Source organism: Acanthamoeba castellanii (assembly GCF_000313135.1).
Source record: "Acanthamoeba castellanii str. Neff unplaced genomic scaffold scf7180000084603, whole genome shotgun sequence".
Lineage (NCBI taxonomy): Eukaryota > Discosea > Longamoebia > Acanthamoebidae > Acanthamoeba > Acanthamoeba castellanii.
In genome coordinates this window covers 1,176,661-1,192,928 of record NW_004457654.1, presented here as the reverse complement: position 1 = coordinate 1,192,928, position 16,268 = coordinate 1,176,661, and the positions used below count along the sequence as shown (strand labels likewise).

The following is a 16,268-nucleotide window of genomic DNA, read 5'->3' as shown; positions in this document are numbered from 1 at the left end:
CCAGTGCGTGACATTCTTTAAATTCTTACAATTGTTTTCCTCGTTTTATTGTTTTCTATTTTATTTCCCAACAACACAAAGGAGAGATGGAGAGTGAGGCGAAGGAAGTGCCTGCCGAGCTCGTGACGGTGGTAACCTTTAACGTGCTTGCGCCGTGCTACAACGCGAAGGAGGGTGGCCGCCATGCCGCCACCAATCTCATCAACAGCCGGCAGTGGCAGGAGCGGCACCGCACCAAGGTCATGCGCGACACGCTCGCGCACCAAGCGGCCGACGTCATATGCCTCCAAGAGTATTGGTTCGCCCCGGCCTTCCTCTCCCTCTACGAAACCGAGATGGCTCGTCTTGGGTACTGTCCCTTTTCTTGTTGTGTTTGTTTATTTTTATTTTGATTATTTTATTCCTTTAATGTTTGCTGATGGCTGCGAAAGGTATCAGGGGGTGACTCTGCGCCGTACGGGGAGGAAGGAGGACGGGGTGGCGACGTTCGTGTGCACGGATCGCTTTGACATCGTGGCCTCCCACGAAGTGCGGTTTTCTGATGCCGGAGACCGTGTGGCCCTCGTTGTGCTCCTCCGCTCACGCAAGGTGCGTACACCTTGCTGTCTATCACATCAACTTATGTGTGTGCGTGTGTGCGTGTGTGCGTGTGTGCGTGTGTGCGTGTGTGCGTGTGTGCGTGTGTGCGTGTAATCGCTGACGTTTTTGGTATCACGCACAGACTGGCGCTCTTTTTGTGGTGGCCAATACCCACCTGACCTTTCCTCACCACGAATTTGATATGCGGATGCGCAAACAGCAGACCGCCAAGGTCCTCAGAGCGGTGGAGCTCTACTTGCAAAGGTAGGTGAGTGCTGTGCTTCTTTCCATTCCACCATTGTCCACTGACGTGTTGTGTGAATGACCTCCAGGAATCAGCTGGCCATTCCTGTCATTGTCGCAGGGTATGCACTCACGTGGACATGTCCAGCTTGTTGAGCTCGTTAATGGCTTGTACTCATTGAATTGGGATCTGTGATGCAGGGACTTCAATGGAACGAGCGACGACGCTGTGTACGCGATGATGGAGAGAGCAGGCTATGTGTCCTCATTCAAGGCGTGCAACCAACGAGAGGTTGGCGTGACTCACCACAATCACCTCGACGAGGATGTTGGGGGTACCCCGAGCCTACCGCCTTTCCCCTTTGGTCGCGTAGACTTGGCTCACTTTATGGGCTCTTTCGATTCCTTGTGGTGGTGCAGTGGACTTCATTTTCGTGAAGAACTTCTCGCCAGAGGACATCGCCAAAGAGGTGGTCCAGGACGAGACAGACACACAGGAGTTCGGTTTCCTCTCGAAGAAGTGGTTGGTAGAGCACCGGGCCAGCATTTCTAGCGTCACGCTCACCGATGCCGCTGGCGACCCCCAGCAGCGATGTACGTTGGAGGTTGTGCAGAGCTGGGCTCACCCTGCTCGCGAGTCCGATGCCGTGTGGTCGATCTCCTTCGGCGACACCTCCGACCACCGCCCGATCGTGTCGCGTTTCAAGCTGCAGCGAGCACAAGCCACAGCAAGCTAATAAAAACAACATTAATTGTTTTTTCTTTTCTTGTTTTCGCTCTCAGGCATTTCTCACATTTCTCGTTTTCTTCTGACGCGGCAATCTCGATTGGCATCTGATCGATTATTGTGGCAACGCCGGAGGTGAGCCATTGTCTCCTGCAAGTTTCGCCAGCCCTCACAAGCTTTATCTGCCCACCCACTCATTCATCATGGTACGATCGCTGTCAATTCCATGATTGTGGTGAATTGCAATTATGGAAAAATCTCATCTTTTTGCATGTCCTCTAGCCGCGTAAGGGAAGAAAATGGATTGACCCCAAGAACTCGACCAAGTTCCAACTGGTGCATCGATCTTATGAGGATCCTCGCTACGGCGATTCCCAAGCCACCGTTCGCATCCTCGCGCCCATCGAGAACCCCAATATTGCTCGCAAGAGGGTACCCTCCCCTCCCCTCTTCTCGCTTCATGTTGCCAGTCTTGCTTGCTCAACGCCGTATCATGTTGTCGCGTGGTGTGACGTGAGCAGCTGCCGGATGCGTACTATGAGCAACAGGAAAAGATCATCGAGCTTGTTGAAGGCTTCAACCAGGCCGCTACCGGGGGCGATGGCGAAGACGCCGACGAGGAGCGCCTGATGGCGTCCAAGCAGCAGACCGGCAGGAGGGTCCACAGGGAGGAGCACGATGACGACGAAGACAGCGATGATGACAGATACTATGACGAAGAGGACGAAGACGATGATGAGGAAGGCCACGATGGTGCCGCTCACGAGCACGGTGATGAGGAAGAGGACGCTGACAGGTTTGCCGACGCTGACGAAGATGAGGACGACGATCTCCCTCCTCTTGAAGAAGACGAGCGCAAGAAAGGTGCGCATTGATGCATTTACACGCGTGCCGTGTCTTGCTGTGCTGACGTTGTTCGTTGTTCTGTTGTTCTGCTTTCGTCAGCTCCCGCACAGAAGAGTGCAGCAGCCAAGGACGTCAAGGGCAAGGCCAAGCCCAAGGGTAAGGCCGGGGTCAACGCACAGGAGTTCGAGCTGGGCGAGTACGGCTTCGACAGCAACTACAACTACGCGCAGCACTTCAAGCCGATGGGCGTCTCGGGCGGTGTGTTCATGGAGGCGCCCGTGCCCAAGGGCGCCCCCAAGAAGGGACAGAAGCCGGTACGCAGCAACACCAGCGAGCAATGTCCCAATTACGCACTTTACACCGTACAGCGGACTCACTCCTCATTGGTGTGTGTACTGTGGTTGGCACGGTTCTCAGGCGTTTGCGCTGCGCGAGGACGAGGAAAAGGAGATGATGGGTAAAATCTTGACCACAGACATTGTCGACTTCCTCGATGACGCCGACATTCCTGGTACCATAAACAGCTTCCCTGGCGCTGCACTACTCCTCAACGAGCGACTTTGGCTCACTCTCAACTTGTGAACGTGAACCCGCAGACGAAATCCCCGATGATGTGCTTGCCGCGCTCAACGACCCCGAGGCCTTCGAATCGCTGACCGACGACTTCATCGTCGCTGCTGGCGATGAGGAAGCCGACGGCGATGAGGACCAAGGTGCGCCACCAGCGCCACCACACATCAACTCATACGACCGAGTTGCTCGAGTTGTTTACATTACTTTCACGACTTCAGGAGCGGGCAGGAGGGGTAAGCGAAGGCCATCCAGGAAGGTCCACTTCGACGACGAGGACGACGGAGAGTATGGAGAGGAGGACTACGACCAGGACGAAGACGATGAAGACCTGGATGCTCTGCTGGAGGGCCTCAAGGCCAACCCCGAGGGCAACAAAAGGAGGGAGAGAAACGAGCACGAGCAAATCTTCGACGCCCGGTTCGAAAGGGTTCGTATTCCAGCTGTCGACACTCTTTTGCTTGTTGTTTGGGTTATTTGTGACACCATCACACGCACGCGTCTCTGCAGGCTCTGGCCGAGTTCGACGACGACGAGATCGGCGAGCTGGAGCAGGAGGCCGAAGAGATCAAGGGAATGACCACCATGGACCAGCTCGGGTAACTGCTACTCTCACGAAAGCCGTGGGGTTTTCTTTTACTTTTTCTAATCAGGTTCTTGGTGTGTGCAGGCCCGTGCTGAAGGAGTTCATCTCGTCGCGAAGGAGGGTCAAGGGCATCATCGGCAAGAAGGCCACGGGTGACGACGACACCAAGAGCGTGAGCGGCGCGTCACAGAAGAGCCAAGCCGGCGACCGGTCCCGGGCGAGCCAGGCCGGCGATGCCCAGGGTGAGGAATCGGAGGGCGAGGAGGAGGACGACACGGGCGACGAGTTCGTCTTTGTGGAGGCTGAAGAGCCCCGAGACCAATGGGATTGCGAGTCCATCACCAGTACGATTCCGCTCTGTCGTGTCTTGATCTCATGATTACTTTTACTTACCGCACTCCACAACGCACGCACACCACGTATGATGCATCTAAATTCGCTCGAACAGCGACGTACACCAACACCGAGAATCATCCGACACTGATCGATGACGGTCCTCTCGTGTCGAGGAGGCGACCGCCCATCGTCTTGTCCAAGAAGACCGGCATCCCGCTCGGCGTCCTGCCCACCACTCAGCCTAAAGTCAAGCACACGTACGTCTGACCGTAATAATCTGGGTCCTGTCTTTTCGACTGGCTAACGTTCAACTTGGTAATGGTGATCAACGAACACACAGAGAGGAACAGCCTGCGGTCAACCTGGGCCAAGCTCGCAAGAAGGAAGAGACCAAGGAGGAGAAGCGAGCCAGGAAGCAACAGATCAAGGAAGCGCGAAAGGTTTGCATCCACTCCCAAACGCATCACCACACACGCGCGCGCGCGCGTGTGTGTGGCAATGATATACTTACACCGTACATATATTTATACACGCAGGCCAACCGGGAGCGAAAGAAGGAGATCAAGGGCGCGTTCAAGGAGGAGGAGCTCCGACAGCTCAACATGCAGGCCAAGGGCCAAGGCCAGCGCATCATCAGGCTCAAGTAGTGAGTGGTCAGGTTGTCTTCTTCTTCAGCATCTTTAGCAATGGTTTTACCCGCCTTTCGCCATCACCTTTTCTATTTCTTATCTGTCTGGTCGTCAGCTGCGCATGGCCGTAAGTCGCGCCTGCTGGTTCCGGCGCTGGTTGGCGATGGGGTTTTCGAACTGCGATTGTGTGCTGCTGCCGCTGAGGACCTTGATGAGCTGTTGCTTGCTCCACGCCGGATCAAAGTCTCCCCAGTGGTGTTCGTAGACCCAGCGCAGCTGGTCGAGGGTGTGGCGGTCCAAGTTGTGGAAGTCCACGTCGTGGCTGTCGCTGCTGATGCTCATCCGCTGGCCACTTCTGAGAAGAGAAGAAGAGACAACCACTACTGGCTCAGCTTGACGAAACCGACGTTAAAGCTGTAGCTGCGTACCTGCGCAGTCCGTGAATGTAGAGGGGAGCGCCAGGCTCGAGCTGACCCCACTCCCCGTCCTCCCTCTGCAAGTAGATAGTGGCGTCCCTCACTATGCGTGTGCGTGCGTGTGTGCCGTGTGTGCGTGTGTGTGTGTGCGTGTGTGTGTGCGTGCGAGCGCCTTAGTCTCTTGCAAGTACACAGCGAGCATTGTGGTACATTTGAATGTTGGGCCGTGGGCAAGCAGGAGCTGCACTACGTCCTCAAGTGTATGGCTGCCGCACACCTGCATCTCCATCGGCTGAGGGTCCAGATTGCACACCAACACGCTGTACTCTGCGCAGGTTCCCAGCCAACGAGTTTGCAGCTGATGTCAGCGCCATGCCCTTGGCTTTGAGCTTTGCGAGACCTGGAGTGGGAGTGGTTACTCTCGGTGCAGCGACGGAAGTGGGTTCGCCAAGAGGAGGCCCGGTCATCATTATGTTGCAGCACGACAGGCAACGCCTGGCACCACGTTCTCCTGTTGGCGAAGCCACCAAGGAGGTATGTCGGAGTTCAGTTATGACCCTTTGGTTTGCGGGGCTGGGACAAGGCAGGCATACCAGAGAGATACGTCGAACTCGATGGCGGAGGTCCAGGAGCGGCAGACGCGCAGGAGGGAAGACAGATTGCTGGGGCTGGGAGGCACGAAGCCCAGCACGATAGCTACGATCTCCGCCGGCAGCCGGTCGAACAGGCACTCGCCCGGAGGTGTAGTGGTGACCACCTCCTTCTTTGGCTGCTGGCCAGAAGCGATGACACGCTGCAATCTGGTGGGGTTGCTGTACCGGCCCATGTCGGGTGTAAGTAGTGTGAAGAGACCTCCTGGCAGGAGCGTTCACTCTTTGAAACCCACGGCAAAGAACTCTCCAACGCCACGGGCTATCGCCGCCTAAAGCAGACCAGTCGGAAAATTGCGATTTGGGGCGTGCACAAAGTGAGCAGGATTCTAATGGTACGCAACCAGCTGCGCGACTGGCAAGAAGGAAGGAGGATAGAGTGACGATGGGCGAAGAGGTGGCCGAACTGCACCTCTATATTGCCTGGGCGCTGCAGAGGTTGGCACAAAGGAAGGAGGCGCCAGCAAAGAACGAAGACGAAGACAAAGAACGAAGACCGCGAACAAGACGAAGAGGAGAGGGGGGAGGGGGCAAAGCCAAGGAGCCGTTCGGCGATGACCTCGAGTACGAAGAGGAGGTCGCCTCGGAATATGAAAGCGAAGTGGAGGAAGATGAACACGAGGGGAGCGAACCAATCTTTGAGGCGTTGGACAAGTTCGAAGAAGAGTGGCGAAGCCAAGCCAGCAGGTTCGAGCGCCGCCTGAGCGAGCTGCGCGCATCGTGTGTGAGCTGGAAGGTGCAGCAGGAGCTCTGCGTGCAGAGGCTGAAGTCGAGCCTTCTACGCGACGAGGGCGGGGACCACCCTCGGCCCACCCCAAGTGCAGTGGACCTGCTGGTCGAGGCCCTCCTCCAACTCCAAGCCGAGAACCGAAGCACGCCGGAGCTAAAAAGAAGGAAAGAGAGCGAGAGCAAGACGCCAGAGCTGGGCTCATTCTCAAGCAGCCACAAAACTGAGGAGCTCGCCGCAATGATGACCACCTTGCCCAAGGGAACCACCAGCGCGACGAAGCGACGCAAGGCCGTGAGCTTCACCGCCGCCGCCGAGGAGCAACAGCAGCAGGAGCAGCAGCAATCACCAACCAAAGCTCGTGCGCAGCAACGCGACAGAGGGAGCACTGCGTCGAAGGAGGAGAACGAGCGAAAGGGAACCTCGCCCAAGAAGCAGCGCAGAAGGATACAGTCAGCCGAGGACCTGCCCAAGCGCGACCGCAAGAAGAAAAAGAAAGGTGAGCTCTTGTGTGTGTCGTGTGTGTCGTGTGTCGTGTGTCGTGAATAATGTGTAGTTGCACTGACGCTGTGCGCACTAGGCAAGGGCAAGAAGAAGGGCAGTTTCCTTAGCGAGACGGAGATGCAGCATGACTCGATCGAAGACTCGTCTCCTCCGCGGCCAAAGCGGAGCCCCAGCCCGAAGCCCGAGAGAAAGGGAAAAGAAAAGGAGGAGAGGGAGGCCGTGCCTCCGCCGGCTCATGAAGAAGAGCCCCTCTCTCGGAACGACTCGTCGAACACGACCTGGTATGGTTCAGAGTTCCACACTCAGTGGTTTAGCTCCGACTCTACGCTCACTCGCTTTGTTGTACTTGTGCAGGTACAACACAGACACCGACGCAGAGATGTCCGACAGCAGTGATTTTGAGGTAAGCAGCAGTTGGGCCTTTGGTGGGTTGTGGCGCTGTCTTCATGGTGGCTGGCTCACCACAGCGCATCTTGCATTCCAGGACGAAGACGAAGACAGCTGGGAGAGCGACGAACTGGAGACCACGCCGCAAAGGGACACGCTATCGCCACCTGAGCAAGTACGCGGGCCATCCATACATGCAGCATTAGCGCGTGCGCACACAGAACGACTGACGAGGGTACTTCCGCGGTTGATGGTGATGGTGATGCAGGACTTGCGAGGCATCGTGGGGCTCGTACGCGGGAAGGGCGTCAAGCCGGTGCTGTGCGAAGTAGGCGGACAGAACCTCAACTGCTGCAACCTGTTGCTGCAGGTACCCGACCCAACCTGGATTCCGCGAATCACGGAACCAGGCCAGCGGGACTCTGACTCCATTTCTGTCAGGGCTCGAGCAAGCTCGAGGAGCCGATCGTGGAGAAGAAAGGACAAGCGAAAGACCTGGTCACCGAGGGAGACAACATTCCAGCGGCATTTAACATTCTTTTATGCCCACAACAGTACGCACTACCGCGCGTACGGACGCACCACGCTCGGCGATTGACTGACACGGGATCGGTGGAAATGACAACACAACAGCAATCCAGCCGATGTGCTCGAATTGGCGGCGGACAGCAACGCTGACATGCAGCGCTGGCTGGCCTTCTTCCGGTCGCTCTACACGGTACGCCCTGCATTTTGATCGCTGACCACTTAGTCCTGCCGGCTAACAAGCGAGTCAAATCGCCAGAATGAAGTCGGCGCAAGTCTGATCCAAGGCTTCCTCTGGCTACACATCAGGTACATTCGCATATTTGCGTGTGTGCGGTGGTGCGTGAACGGTGGTGCGTGCGTTGAGTTGCGTTACGATTTAAAAGTTGGCTAATGAAACCTTCAGTTCACGCAAGATGCGTCTGTCTCCGGGCAGCTGGACAGGGCTGACCAACATCTCCACCCTCACCGATCTGTACGAGCGCGCCAAGCCCTCCCACCGAGCGATGTTGGCAACCACCCATGGAAGCCGTATGGACCAACTTCTCACTGTAACCTGCAGGGCAGTGGAGACCAAGTGGCAATGGCAGCGCTACTATTGTATCTGCGACTCGTCTCGGTTTGAGTGGTTCGCTCTGTCGTACGTGGTACGCTCTAGCTCCAATAGGCGACGAGGTGCGGCCCGCCGTTCACGGTGTCTCGCGTGGCTGTGCATATCCAGAAAGTGGTGCCGCTGCACTCGGTGATCCAGGTCCAGACGTCGGTCATCGAGCCCACGAGGACCATCAAGTTCATGGCTCGAAGGAATTCCAAGTCGGCCTTCATCGGGTGGGGCGACGACGTCGAAAAGGTGCTCGATCCCCGCTACTACCGATACAAGGTCAGCCTGATCAAGGCCAACTCGAAGGAATCCTTCGCATTCCTGACGTCGTCCATCGAGGACATGCACGCCTGGAGCAAGGCCATCGTGTCGCACCAACGCGAGCCCGAGACCCGACGTGCGTACAACAACATCCTCTTCTCCTCCCATGGGCTGTGATCAACCTCCATCATCGTCACTCAGCTTACGCATCACCGCACACGCACGTACAGGATCGGGCGGGGGAACGACGTCGAACATGCCGACGCTCATCGAGGAAAAGTCGCCCAGGCCGGAGAAGAGCGCGGGCGAGACCATCGTGAGGACCAAGTACCGCGAGTTCCGGCACTGGCGCAATGTCAAGGTTGTACCGCTGTTGTTGATCGCACGACACACACACAGCCACTCACTCCACCCGCTAACTCTGCACATGTCACACAGGTCATGAAGGACGACGAAGACAATGAGGTGCTCAAGATTCGGTCTTCTTGCCGACAGTTCCGCAAGAAGGCCGAGAAGAACATGGCCTCCGCCCAATGTACGCCTCTCGGCAATTGTCCTTTCGTTCTTTTTCGTTTTTCGTTCTTTGTTCTTCTTTCTTGTCTTTTTCCATTCTTCTTCGTTCTTCTTGCGGATTCGAAGAAGAGGAAATGAACTGATCGGTTACGCAGGGAGGGGACAAAGATCCAAGAGCGCGGGCAACCTGCGGGCCAACGTCAACCCGCCGGCCTCCCCTCGACTGGCCAGCAGAGACGACTTTCAGTCTCATCCCGCGGTCTCACCCGCATCTCCTCGCTCGCCACGCATGAGAGACACCAGCGCCACCGGCAGTGGTACATTCGGCGCATTCCTCGACTCTGTGGCTTGTGAGCTCACAAACGGCTAACGCTGCGCGGGCGCAGGAGGCACTGCGGACACCACCACCACCAGCAACAAGAAGTACTTTGTGCTGTCTCTGGACGGCGGTGGCAGTCGCTGCATCATTCAGACGGTCATTCTCCAGCGGCTCGTGCAAGTGTTTCCCGATTTGTTGTGGTACCGACATTGCGCTCACTGCAATCAAATGCGCACTCGCACCACCTCAAACTACTTCTGGCACCCGCTCGCAGCAAGTTCGACCTGTTTGCAGGAGTGAGCGGCGGGTCGATCAACGCGGCGATGTTGGCCACGGGCATGAAACCGGAGCTGATGGCCGAGGTCCAGAAGTTCATGGCACCGGCCGTGTTTGGAAAGGGCAAGCGACAGGCCACCCTCGAGCTCAAGGGCCTCTCCCTTCGTCGTGCCAAGTACTCGGCCGACCCTCTACTCATCCTCGGCGAAGAACTCTTCCAAGGCACCACCCAATTATTTTAGTATTATCTTCTTTATTCTATTCAGCATTTTAATGCATCGGTGTCCGCTGACGTTCGTGGATGTTGTGATGGCGTGCAGGTCAGTCATTGGCGCAGTGCTCGAATCGGTTGTTGATCGTATCGTTTGTGTTGGACAACGAGAAAGACGGCCAAGGTCGCATGTGGGAGCCTCGAGGTACTGCACACGTACCACCCACCGCACTCACCCTTTCACAACTGACACTCGAATGCAATCATTTTTGGCGGACTGGGGTGGTGGGCGGGCAGTTTATCACAACGTCCCGATGAAGAAGTGCGACGAAGCCGACCAGCTGCCCTTCGCCATGAAGAAGCGAGAGCTCGAAGATACGCCGCTGTGGGACCACTGTCTGGCCTCGTCCGCTGCTCCCACCTACTTCAAGAGCCACGTACGTCTGCCCTCACTTACGCGCCGCGCGACCCGCACTACAAGTCCTCATCCACCAGCGTCACACAGAAAAAGCATGTTGACGGTGGCGTCGTGTCAAACACGGCTTCGTCAGGTACCCACTCCCTCTTGACTGCGCACACGGAAGAGCAACTCACGTGTGCGCGTGTGTTGCGTGTGCGTGTTGTCGATGACGCAGCGGCGATTGCGTGCCTGATGAGCGATGGCGCGGAACAGCCGGTGAGGGCGGCCGATCTGCATATACTCAACATCGGGACTGGTCGCATCACGCAGTACCTGGAGGGCGAAGACGACGACCACGACTGGGGCATCATCCAATGGGGTCCCAAGCTGCCCGGCCTCCTCTTCGCTGCCCACGACAGCTTCGGTTCGTGTGACACGTCCACCGCCACCTTAAGAATCCACCGCCACCTTACACCCAACCACTGTCCAGGGCACCAACTGAGCAGCACGATCCTGGGCAGTCGGTACCACCGGCTGGATCCGTTCCTCGACCGGCCTCTAGGCATGGATGACTCCTCCTCCCTGCCCGCGTTGATTCATCTGGCACAAACCATCAATCTGGTACTTCCCTGAGTGTGTGCCGAGTGTCGTGTGCGTGCGGTGGTCGCATGTATCTCACCGGCGGATGTAGGAAGACACGATCGAGTGGATCAGACACCACATCTACGCAGAGATGAAGCCGACCACTGTGGGCGGTGGTGGCATCAGCAGCAGTGGTGGCGGGCTCAGCACCAGAACCTCCACCTCCAAGACGACGACGACTACCGCCAAGAGCTCCTTCAAGCTCCCGCACGCATCCGCGGCCACCATTCCCGCTGGTGTTGGGCTCAACAGCCCGGGCGCGCGGACCAGCCAGACCTGGGACAACGCCTGGTTCGACGCACACTCCGCGGGCCAGTCCTGATGGACGGGAAGATGTTTTCTTTTTTGTTTTCCTTCTATTGTTTAAAGCTAAAGTAAAAAAGATGGAAGAGCACGAGCACACGGATCCCAGTGGGATGAGCTGGCAGGGAGGCGACGCGCTATTGATTTTTATACTCGTGGTGCTCGGTCAAATCCTCGTTCGCCGCTTTCTAGATTGGGTATACATGAGATTTTGAATTTGGATTTAATCATTTTTTAATTTTTAGATAACACAAATAATAATAATAAAATAAAATAAAAAAACAGGCAACCGCACCACCCAAGGAGGAGGTCGGCATAGAGGCCAAGCTGGCGGCGTTGCAGCGGGAGGCGCGACGGCTGGACGCGGTGTCGACGTTCGTGCGGTGGTCCAAGGTGCAGCGGCAGATCCAGGCGCTCGAGAAGCAGCGCGACCGACTGCGCGCCGAGCGAAGCCGGAAGCGCTCCGTGCTCCTCGACAACCCCATCGCTCTCTTCCTCCTCAAGCATCTTCTGTCTCAGGTGCTCCTTCTTCACTTTCCACCACCACTCGATCTATCACTCACATCGACACGACCAACGACACGACCAACGACACGACCAACGACACTCTACCAGGTGGTACTCCCGATGCTTTTGGTGGCGTGGTGGTGGAACACGCCGATACTGGTAGCCGACGCGTCGACCTTTGGCCCGTGGTTCGTGGCGTCGTGGCTCGCGATCCCCGGGTGGCCGGTCGGCACCGTCGGCGTGGTCGCGTGGGTCGCCATCTGCCGCGGCGTCGCCCGCCTCCTCCCATGATCGCGCGAGGCTAGAGGGGAAGTTGTCACACAACACGTGTGCGCACACGACCGCACGCACGCGACACACCACATAAACACTCGAGTGTCAGGCCGTGTTGAGGGCGACGACCCACTCGTAGGGGCCATGGTAGCCCAACTCTTCTTGCAGGAAGCGCAAGATGGCCGCCTTTTGTTCCGCTGTCAGCCAGCACGCGGCCTCCCCAGCGCCCGCGCTACAGTCCACCTGTTGTGGTCGTCAGAATTTGTGTTTGTTGCTCTTGCGGGAGGGTCTCAGTACATGGGTGGAATCGTAGTCGCCGGGGACGCTGGTGCGCAGTGCCGGCGCGTCGTAGTGGGTGATGGTAATGCCCTGCAATGACCCCCAAACCAACACCAAACATGAAGATGGTTAGTGCTCTCACTCTGGTGCGAGTGCTGTGCCACGCACGAGTGGTGAAATTACGTACGTAAAAGGCCACTTGCCCCGTAGACTTGTCCCCGTAGACATGTCCCCGGAGAGAGAAGGCGAGCCGCCCCTCGAGGTTGCGCGGCAGCACGGCGTTGCCGCAAAACTCGTCTCCCGGCCACTCAAAATGCCCATACATGGCATAGTAGCGGTGGCTTGAGGGGTCGTCTGCTGCCGCGCTCGAGGTCCATCACGGTGGAGCTCCATTCATCACCTTGCCACCTGTCCAGCCCACGGTCGCTATCCACGAGCTCCAGCTTGGCCCGGTAGATCAAATGGGTCATCTTGACCAATTCATAGTACGAGCAATTGGCGGTCGTCTGATCAGCGGGAGTGGGGACCTCGATCAGCTTTCAAGAGGAATGAGTGCCAAAGAAAGCAGAGAGCAGAATGCAGGCGGCGGGTGGCGGGCACCAGGCCGGCTTCGTCCAAGAGAGCCTAAGGAGGTATACGTGGAGTGATGAGCTTAAGATGACTGATGCAGATAGACAGACAAAGTTGTTAGTCTGGCACCTGTTGACCAACAGGAGGTTGTGCAGGTCTTGTGGCTGGTCGACAAAGGTCAAGATAGGGTGACCACTTCGGCAGGCAGGTCATCAAACACGAGGCCTCGCTCCTTGCTCCGCTCTTTATCTTTCTTGCTCTTCTTGTGCTTCTTCTTTGCTCTTTTCTTGTCTTCCTTTGCCTCTTTCTTCCTCTTCTTTCTGTGGGTTCTGCACAGGCGTTAAAACCAGGGCCTTCTTGCCTTGTTTTAGTGTTGCACGAACCTGGAGAGGGGCTGGTGGTGTTGTGCTCCGTCTCCCTGCCTCCGGCTGGCTTTTCAGCGTTGTGCTGCTTGGTCCGTGCCCATGAGAGACGGCGCTGAGTACAAAGGAGGAGCGACACGAATTGGTGCGGCCGCACAAGCACACACGCCTCCACCTTGGAGTCAATCCAGTCACAGCCCATCTTCTGGTCAAGTACCAAAACAAAAACTGTGTTCCTCCAAATTGAAAGCAGAGAAAGGAAGCCTTTACGGCTTGGTGGGGCAAGAGGCGGAGGCGTGGTTGCTCTTGGGTGTGGGTGGTGTCAAAATGTTGAGCAATCGGCCCCTTTGCATCTCGCGTGCTGCACACATACCGCGGGGCAAGTGTTGCGTCAGTCGCATTTGTTGGCGTGGTAAGGTGCAAGGTGCCTGGGGTGAGAGCGAGAGGTCATACCTTCCTCGAGGCCCAGATGGAGAGCCCAGTCCTGCAGTGCTTTCTTCCTCTGGGCCAGCATGTCTGGTGGCAGCTGTGCAAACACTGCCACAAATGAAGTGAGCGGCGCACCCACCACGACCACAACGCCAAATGGGTAAGTCGCATCGCACAAGACACACACGGGCAGGCAAGGTGCGGTGTACGTTCGACTAGCTGATCGTCGGTGAGCCCCGAGATGTCCACTACCTCGGTGGTTGTTCGGGCCGGTGTGCCGTGCAGCTGTATTTGTTTTTGTGTTTGTTTTTGTTTTATTATTAACAATAAGAATAATAAAATAAAAGATGAACAGAAAAGCGAGGGCATACGTCGGTGGTACGCGAAGCATACGGGGTGGTGTTGCCATTATTGGGTGGCCGGGCGCTCCCCATCGCATTCTGGGGTTGATCCCGCCACCCGTCGTTCTCATCTTCCTCCAACTTCTCCTCACTCAGCAGGGAAAGAGAAGCCGCTCGCTGCTCATTCGCCTGATCGCCCCCTTCGCCTCCTCCATCTGGCGCATCCATTCGCCAAAAAAAAGATTCAAATCCAGAAATATGCTGTTCCCGCCTTTTTGTTTTGTCGACGAATATGTCAGACAACCGGTTTTTGTCCGGTTTGCGTGCATCCAAAAATACTGACCAACGGAAATCGTTCTATTTTTGGGGTGTCGGTTTAAATTCGCACAAGCTGCCCTTTCGGTAAAGACACAAAACAAACACAAACGCAACACAAGCGCAAGTCAGCATGTCGATTGAATACAAGGTCGTGGTGGTGGGCACTGGCGGAGTGGGCAAGTCGGCGTTGACGATCCAGCTCCTCAACCATCACTTCATGGAAGACTACGATCCCACCATCGAGGACTCCTACCGCATGCAGGTGGCGATCGACGGCGTAACCTGCCTTCTCGACATTCTCGACACCGCCGGACAGGAGGAGTTCAGGTACCATCACCAACCACATTGGAATGACATGAACTCGTCGTATTCACTCCTCCTTCTTTCACTTCAACAACGCAGTGCGATGAGGGATCAGTACATGCGCACGGGCCAGGGCTTCCTCTGCGTCTACTCCATCACCCAGCGCTCCTCGTTCGACGAGCTCGCCGGGTTCCGGGAGCAGATCCTGCGGGTCAAGGAGGCCAATGACGTGCCCATGGTGCTGGTGGGCAACAAGTGCGACCTCGAATCTGAGCGGGTGGTCAGCACGGCTGAGGCGGCCGACCTGGCTAAGTCGTTCGGGTGCCAGCACATCGAGGCGTCGGCCAAGTCCCGCATCAACGTCGAGCAGTGCTTCTTCAACCTCGTGCGCGACATCCGGCGGCGAAAGGCAGAAGAGGAGGCCTGTGAGAAGAAGACGCTCGGCGGCAGGAAGAACAAGCTCCTCAAGGTCAAGGGCTGCTCTCTTTTTTAACGACTTCTCCTCTACGCCTTTCCTTCACCCAGCGGCAAATGTACAAAATGAGTGTAAATAGCAAATGTTAATTGATAAGATCATCACCAACCCTCCCACTTCATCAGCCCAGACGCAAACTAGTAAAAAAGGTGGTGATGGCGTCGAGAGTCTATTGTAAGTCCTGATGAGGACCGGCCTCCGCGCGATGAAACTCTCCGACCTTGGCACCAACCCGACCTTCACAACACGGAACCGGTCATCCTGCCCAGATTTGTTGTTGGGAATTGTTTGATGGTGTGGCCGACTTGCAGTTTTGTACAGTTGCATTTTGATGTTACACACACTTTCTAGTACTCTGTCTCTTTAATACACTCTGTGCGATTGAAGGCGACACGATACATGAGTGGAGTGGGGCGAGAGGAGGTTAGGACTGCATTGTTTTTGGCGCGTGGGGTGCGGGGTGTACCTTCGACCAGCGGTTTGAGGTAGGGGTTCTCGAGCGCAGCTGCTATTCGCTCCTTGTCGTTGATCTGCTTGTTGACTGCCGGCAGTATGATGGATAAGTGAATGAGTGAGACTCGGTCGTGCTGCGTGCATCGAGATGGTGATCGCAGGTGAAAGGAGAAGAAAGAAAGTTGTACTTTCGTTCTCTGTTCCGTGAGTCCCTGGCGTCACGAAGATGTCGATCTTTGTGGATTAATAGAGAAAGATAGGGTGTATCGTTAGCATGGCGTGGCGTTGTAGAATACCGCACGCACGCACGCACGCACGCACACCATGCACACCTTGCACTTCTGTGGGAGGTCTCGTTCGAGCTTTGTTCGTAGGCACAGACCGATCAATGTGGCCAAGCTGCGCGCCAACACCACGAAGTGAGCCACTCGATCAGGGAGCGAGAAACGTTTCAAAGTTCTGTTGTGGCGGGGACGCGTACCTGCAATGTGGCACGGTCGGTGTGAACTTGATGATGATCGTGGCCGACCTACCGTGGTACTCTACGTCGATGCATTCCTCCTGCACTACATTCAGCTGCTCGAGCGTGTAGGGATGCTCTGGGTCTGTACGTGCGTGCAAAGCGATGGTCAATGACGAGCACCAGCAGAGGGCAAGCACTTCTGAGGCCGCGCATAAAGACAAATGGGAGATTGGTGTATTTGGCT

The 16,268-nt window shown here is 56.4% G+C and overlaps 9 protein-coding genes across 9 annotated transcripts; 4 read left to right on the top strand and 5 right to left on the bottom strand.

Moving 5' to 3' along the window:
• Window positions 1-86: 86 nt before the first annotated feature.
• ACA1_072290 (Low temperature viability protein) lies at window positions 87-4,534 on the top strand (the record flags this gene model as incomplete). The annotated part of the gene is made up of 18 exons (XM_004353083.1): window positions 87-349; window positions 432-588; window positions 722-843; window positions 912-944; window positions 1,024-1,051; window positions 1,097-1,157; window positions 1,243-1,514; window positions 1,832-1,981; window positions 2,071-2,413; window positions 2,495-2,709; window positions 2,813-2,906; window positions 2,992-3,108; window positions 3,187-3,395; window positions 3,476-3,564; window positions 3,636-3,895; window positions 4,000-4,144; window positions 4,228-4,327; window positions 4,424-4,534. 18 exons carry the CDS (start codon window positions 87-89, stop codon window positions 4,532-4,534), a joined length of 2,769 nt encoding a protein of 922 aa, XP_004353135.1.
• A 93-nt stretch (window positions 4,535-4,627) lies between these two features.
• ACA1_072280 (uncharacterized protein) lies at window positions 4,628-5,012 on the bottom strand (the record flags this gene model as incomplete). Its single annotated transcript, XM_004353082.1, has 2 exons — window positions 4,628-4,871; window positions 4,945-5,012. Coding segments are annotated over 2 exons (312 nt in total), but the record flags the coding sequence as incomplete, so codon positions are not given.
• Window positions 5,013-5,478: 466 nt separating this feature from the next.
• On the bottom strand, window positions 5,479-5,758 carry ACA1_072270 (Fbox domain containing protein; the record flags this gene model as incomplete). The annotated part of the gene is made up of 2 exons (XM_004353081.1): window positions 5,479-5,505; window positions 5,537-5,758. 2 exons carry the CDS (start codon window positions 5,756-5,758, stop codon window positions 5,479-5,481), a joined length of 249 nt encoding a protein of 82 aa, XP_004353133.1.
• A 794-nt stretch (window positions 5,759-6,552) lies between these two features.
• Window positions 6,553-11,270, top strand: ACA1_072260 (phospholipase, patatin family protein; the record flags this gene model as incomplete). The annotated part of the gene is made up of 21 exons (XM_004353080.1): window positions 6,553-6,808; window positions 6,890-7,094; window positions 7,168-7,216; window positions 7,298-7,375; window positions 7,469-7,570; window positions 7,642-7,754; window positions 7,834-7,918; window positions 7,952-8,034; window positions 8,162-8,233; window positions 8,288-8,372; window positions 8,393-8,723; window positions 8,818-8,951; window positions 9,026-9,122; window positions 9,256-9,417; window positions 9,487-9,601; window positions 9,694-9,863; window positions 10,016-10,111; window positions 10,204-10,343; window positions 10,580-10,730; window positions 10,797-10,927; window positions 10,998-11,270. 21 exons carry the CDS (start codon window positions 6,553-6,555, stop codon window positions 11,268-11,270), a joined length of 2,928 nt encoding a protein of 975 aa, XP_004353132.1.
• A 61-nt stretch (window positions 11,271-11,331) lies between these two features.
• Window positions 11,332-12,049, top strand: ACA1_072250 (uncharacterized protein; the record flags this gene model as incomplete). The annotated part of the gene is made up of 3 exons (XM_004353079.1): window positions 11,332-11,427; window positions 11,537-11,770; window positions 11,867-12,049. The coding sequence occupies 3 exons, from the start codon at window positions 11,332-11,334 to the stop codon at window positions 12,047-12,049; spliced, it is 513 nt and encodes a 170-aa protein (XP_004353131.1).
• An 87-nt stretch (window positions 12,050-12,136) lies between these two features.
• Window positions 12,137-12,780, bottom strand: ACA1_072240 (uncharacterized protein; the record flags this gene model as incomplete). Its single annotated transcript, XM_004353078.1, has 4 exons — window positions 12,137-12,274; window positions 12,329-12,400; window positions 12,498-12,667; window positions 12,711-12,780. The coding sequence occupies 4 exons, from the start codon at window positions 12,778-12,780 to the stop codon at window positions 12,137-12,139; spliced, it is 450 nt and encodes a 149-aa protein (XP_004353130.1).
• A 728-nt stretch (window positions 12,781-13,508) lies between these two features.
• Window positions 13,509-14,240, bottom strand: ACA1_072230 (uncharacterized protein; the record flags this gene model as incomplete). The annotated part of the gene is made up of 4 exons (XM_004353077.1): window positions 13,509-13,603; window positions 13,696-13,779; window positions 13,881-13,956; window positions 14,043-14,240. The coding sequence occupies 4 exons, from the start codon at window positions 14,238-14,240 to the stop codon at window positions 13,509-13,511; spliced, it is 453 nt and encodes a 150-aa protein (XP_004353129.1).
• Window positions 14,241-14,460: 220 nt separating this feature from the next.
• On the top strand, window positions 14,461-15,126 carry ACA1_072220 (Ras family protein; the record flags this gene model as incomplete). The annotated part of the gene is made up of 2 exons (XM_004353076.1): window positions 14,461-14,657; window positions 14,733-15,126. 2 exons carry the CDS (start codon window positions 14,461-14,463, stop codon window positions 15,124-15,126), a joined length of 591 nt encoding a protein of 196 aa, XP_004353128.1.
• A 329-nt stretch (window positions 15,127-15,455) lies between these two features.
• ACA1_072210 (uncharacterized protein) lies at window positions 15,456-16,164 on the bottom strand (the record flags this gene model as incomplete). Its single annotated transcript, XM_004353075.1, has 5 exons — window positions 15,456-15,481; window positions 15,575-15,649; window positions 15,750-15,795; window positions 15,894-15,960; window positions 16,043-16,164. Coding segments are annotated over 5 exons (336 nt in total), but the record flags the coding sequence as incomplete, so codon positions are not given.
• Window positions 16,165-16,268: the final 104 nt, after the last annotated feature.